General features: G+C 62.3%; 1 protein-coding gene across 1 annotated transcript; it reads right to left on the bottom strand.

Moving 5' to 3' along the window:
• Positions 1 to 102: 102 nt before the first annotated feature.
• Positions 103 to 4,230, bottom strand: LOC142483761 (histone chaperone asf1a-B). The gene is made up of 4 exons (XM_075583746.1): positions 4,054 to 4,230; positions 3,401 to 3,516; positions 2,437 to 2,613; positions 103 to 512 (listed from the first exon to the last, which is right to left on the bottom strand). The coding sequence occupies exons 1-4, from the start codon at positions 4,160 to 4,162 to the stop codon at positions 312 to 314; spliced, it is 603 nt and encodes a 200-aa protein (XP_075439861.1). The 5' UTR covers positions 4,163 to 4,230; the 3' UTR covers positions 103 to 311.
• Between the last annotated feature and the right edge of the window lie 203 nt (positions 4,231 to 4,433).

A 4,433-nucleotide genomic window follows, 5' to 3' on the forward strand; every position in this document is an offset into this window, starting at 1 on the left:
CAGTGCTCGCAGACCTCACAGCAGAGGAGGGTGGCAGCGCCCATAGGCTGACTATATTAGAGGGGTGGCAGTGCTGCAGTCCAAATAAGTTGGCAGTGCCCGTCGGCTTAATAAGTTATATTAGGATGGCGTAGATATTGCTGAAGACATTGTAGCAGGAAGAGTGCCAGCAGACCGTTGGCTGTGTGGCACAAGACTGGCACTGCTGGAGACGTGTTTTGCTGGCGTGGCATAATGAGTAGGGGGCAAATAGGTGAACGTCTTCCCTTAAGCTATTCACACGCCCCTAGGTTGCCTCTGCGTGGAGGGCGTCACATGCAGTCCATGGAGTTTTCTGGTATGCTGTTGAGGGCGCCCGCAAGTCCCTTGATGGGGGCACAGCTTGGGGGCAGCATGGTATGGGGGGTAGGGTCCACATTCTCGATGTCCTCCATCTTGGACTCGCTGGCACTGTCCCAATTTATGTGGAATCTGGTCACACGCGGGTTGGATGCCAGGATGTTCCTTTGGAGCTAAGGAGGGGGAGGAAATGTCAGTGGCAGTGCCAGCCTCATCGCTACACGTTCCAGTTCTACATAGCACAGGCAATGCCAGCGTGTGTGCAGCACCTTCACACTACCACATCCATTTATATATGGCAGCGGCATTGCCCCGCGAGCACACAGCGCAGGCGGGCGCACACGCACAGAGCGCAGACAGCAGCAGTCGACTCAGTGGTAGTGCCCGCCTCCCTCACACGCGGCGCGCAGACAGCGCCCGCTTCACACACACGCGGCGCGCAGGCAGCGGTAGTGCCCGCCTCACACACACGCGGCGCGCAGGCAGCGCCCGCCTCACACACACACGCGGCGCGCAGGCAGCGCCCGCCTCACACACACACGCGGCGCGCAGGCAGCGGTAGTGCCCGCCTCACACACACACACGCGGCGCGCAGGCAGCGGTAGTGCCAGCCTCCCTCGCACACACGCGGCAGTGCCAGCCTCCCTCGCACACAGCGGCAGTGCCAGCCTCCCTCGCACACACGCGGCAGTGCCAGCCTCCCTCGCACACGCGGCAGTGCCAGCCTCCCTCGCACACACGCGGCAGTGCCAGCCTCCCTCGCACACACGCGGCAGTGCCAGCCTCCCTCGCACACACGCGGCAGTGCCAGCCTCCCTCGCACACACGCGGCAGTGCCAGCCTCCCTCGCACACACGCGGCAGTGCCAGCCTCCCTCCCACACACGCGGCAGTGCCAGCCTCCCTCGCACACACGCGGCAGTGCCAGCCTCCCTCGCACACACGCGGCAGTGCCAGCCTCCCTCGCACACACGCGGCAGTGCCAGCCTCCCTCGCACACACGCGGCAGTGCCAGCCTCCCTCGCACACACGCGGCAGTGCCAGCCTCCCTCGCACACACGCGGCAGTGCCAGCCTCCCTCGCACACACGCGGCAGTGCCAGCCTCCCTCGCACACACGCGGCAGTGCCAGCCTCCCTCGCACACACGCGGCAGTGCCAGCCTCCCTCGCACACAGCGGCAGTGCCAGCCTCCCTCGCACACAGCGGCAGTGCCAGCCTCCCTCGCACACACGCGGCAGTGCCAGCCTCCCTCCCACACACGCGGCAGTGCCAGCCTCCCTCGCACACACGCGGCAGTGCCAGCCTCCCTCGCACACACGCGGCAGTGCCAGCCTCCCTCGCACACACGCGGCAGTGCCAGCCTCCCTCGCACACACGCGGCAGTGCCAGCCTCCCTCGCACACACGCGGCAGTGCCAGCCTCCCTCGCACACACGCGGCAGTGCCAGCCTCCCTCGCACACACGCGGCAGTGCCAGCCTCCCTCGCACACACGCGGCAGTGCCAGCCTCCCTCGCACACACGCGGCAGTGCCAGCCTCCCTCGCACACAGCGGCAGTGCCAGCCTCCCTCGCACACAGCGGCAGTGCCAGCCTCCCTCGCACACAGCGGCAGTGCCAGCCTCCCTCGCACACAGCGGCAGTGCCAGCCTCCCTCGCACACAGCGGCAGTGCCAGCCTCCCTCGCACACAGCGGCAGTGCCAGCCTCCCTCGCACACAGCGGCAGTGCCAGCCTCCCTCGCACACAGCGGCAGTGCCAGCCTCCCTCGCACACACGCGGCAGTGCCAGCCTCCCTCGCACACAGCGGCAGTGCCAGCCTCCCTCGCACACAGCGGCAGTGCCAGCCTCCCTCGCACACAGCGGCAGTGCCAGCCTCCCTCACACACAGCGGCAGTGCCAGCCTCCCTCGCACACAGCGGCAGTGCCAGCCTCCCTCACACAGTGCAGGCAGCGGTAGTGCCAGCCTCCCTCACACAGCGCAGGCAGCGGTAGTGCCAGCCTCCCTCACACAGCGCAGGCAGCGGTAGTGCCAGGCTCCCTCCCCCACACACACACACAGACACCGTGCGCCGTCGCTGCCATTATAAACGTGGCTTACCTGGCTGAAATCTGCTTTGAGGGGAGGGTTCTCTCGAAGTTCGGGATCTGCGTATTCGTTGTTCACATAATATCCAACTCTGATGAACTCTTGACCGCGGTACGTGCAGGTAATGAGCACCACCGTCACCCCCACAGCGTCCGACTCCGGAATCAGACTGCAATTGGGCCCGTCTGCCTGTAGACAGAATAAAAAGGGTGTTACGTGCCCCATTTTCTTATAAAGTAACACATGAGGCCCCTCTTATCCCATAAGAGATCAGTCTCTCTGACCCTATGAATGTCCCATAAATGAAGGTCTCCATTAATACACAGGTTAAACAGTGTTTAACTCCCCTATACATTGTGGGCCAAATTGAACATCCCAAAAGTTGAGGGGGTAAAGCAAGTGCAATGCGATTGACAGCACCCTAAGGCTAAGGCCCCGCTCCCTCAGTCAGCGCGCCCGCACTGCAGACCGGCGGGGCGCTGACACACAGACCGCGATATGCGGTCTGTAGGGAGCCGGGTGGTTTAAGCGGAGGGGGCGTGGTTTAAGTGGAGGGACCCGCTACCCCCCCCCCCCCTCCACAGGCTCCCGGGCTGCAGGAGGGAGCTGCTGCGGGCTGCCCTACTCACACGCTGACACTCAGGCACACACACACACAGACAGGCAGGCAGGCACCCACGCTGCTTTCCCTCCACACTCTCCTCCCCGCTCCCCGAAGCCTCCCCTCATTGGCTCACAGCCACACCACGTGACGCGTCGACGCTAGGAATTACAATTCTCTTGTATCCCCTAGCGGCTGACGCGTCACAGCGTGTAGTGAGCTGTGTAGTAAGGGGGGACTGGGACCGGCTCGGGAGGATTCCCCTGCTGGTGGGGAACGCTCGTGCGGCCGCCCCCGCCTCCGGGCGCAGCGGGTCCCAGGCCTAAGCCAATCCGATCGCTCCCACACCCCCCCTTCAAGCGTTGCGGGCCTCACCTGGAAGACAAACATGTGACGCCCGGCGGGGACGGGCCCCACCAGCACAGAGTCCAGCACCTGGTCGTACTCCTCACTCTCTGCTGACCCCACGTAAATTATCTTCCACTCCAGGTCTGAGGTGAAAAGACAGAAGAAAGGCAGAGGTCGCGTGAGCGCCGAAGGGGGTCAGGTGACAGGCCACAGGGGAACATGAGAGGGGACTACAGGGGAGGAGAAGTGGCATGACATTATTGTTTGTGGGGGGTGGGGGGGAGGGGTGTCAAGTCACATTGACCAATGAGGTCACCGTGTGGATGCCTGCGTCAGGGATGAAGGGTGTCGTTCCGTCACAATGTCAAGGGTCACAGTGGAAAGGTTACAGGCCTCCAGGTTTGGATCACAGCGGCGAGGCCAGGGGTCACATCTCAAGGTCAGGGGTCACAATGGGGCGAGGTCCGAGGTCCCCCTCTGGCATGACACACTGGTCAGGAAAGTGGGCTGCACGGGTAAGATGGCACGGCCATGAGTCACAGCAATAAGATGTTAGGTCAGCAGGCGTAGATCGGGGGTCACTAGGTAGCCATGTTTGAGCGTCCATTGGGTGAAGTCGTAGGCCCGCTCAGGGCCAGCAGGGTCAGGTATAAGGGGTGAGGTGGTTAGGGGTCACTCACCATCAGGCAGGTCTTCGATGCACTCAAAGGTGACCTCAAACTGGAAGGGGTTGTGGAAGGGGCAGGGGTTATCCAGGACCACCATGTTCAGGATTTGCACCTTCGCCATGGCGCCGACCAGGGGCGTATACCTGCGATATAGCAACACTAGGACCGGGAAAGAGAGACACGTGCTTTATAAGGATACAAAGGGGAAGAACGTATGCCTCGTGCATATCCTGATATTGGGGGGAGTGTATATACACCTATATAGCCTGATACAGAGGGGAGAGCGTATATACAGCTCCGGTATATACGATACCAAGGGAAGAGTAAATACTGATACCGAGGAGAGCATATATACACCTCCTGTATATCCTGTTACAGAAGGGAAGAGTATA

This window comes from Ascaphus truei, unplaced genomic scaffold (assembly GCF_040206685.1).
Source record: "Ascaphus truei isolate aAscTru1 unplaced genomic scaffold, aAscTru1.hap1 HAP1_SCAFFOLD_3652, whole genome shotgun sequence".
NCBI classification, from domain to species: domain Eukaryota; kingdom Metazoa; phylum Chordata; class Amphibia; order Anura; family Ascaphidae; genus Ascaphus; species Ascaphus truei.

What these genes read in the sequence shown, in the direction of transcription:
- LOC142483761 (XM_075583746.1), bottom strand. Translation starts at nt 4,162, where the DNA reads ATGGCGAAGGTGCAAATCCTGAACATGGTGGTCCTGGATAACCCCTGC. An exon ending in GTCACATGTTTGTCTTCCAG is followed by an intron (nt 2,614 to 3,400) that starts GTGAGGCCCGCA and finishes TTCTGTCTACAG; the next exon opens with GCAGACGGGCCCAATTGCAG. An exon ending in TCAAAGCAGATTTCAGCCAG is followed by an intron (nt 513 to 2,436) that starts GTAAGCCACGTT and finishes CCCCCTCCTTAG; the next exon opens with CTCCAAAGGAACATCCTGGC.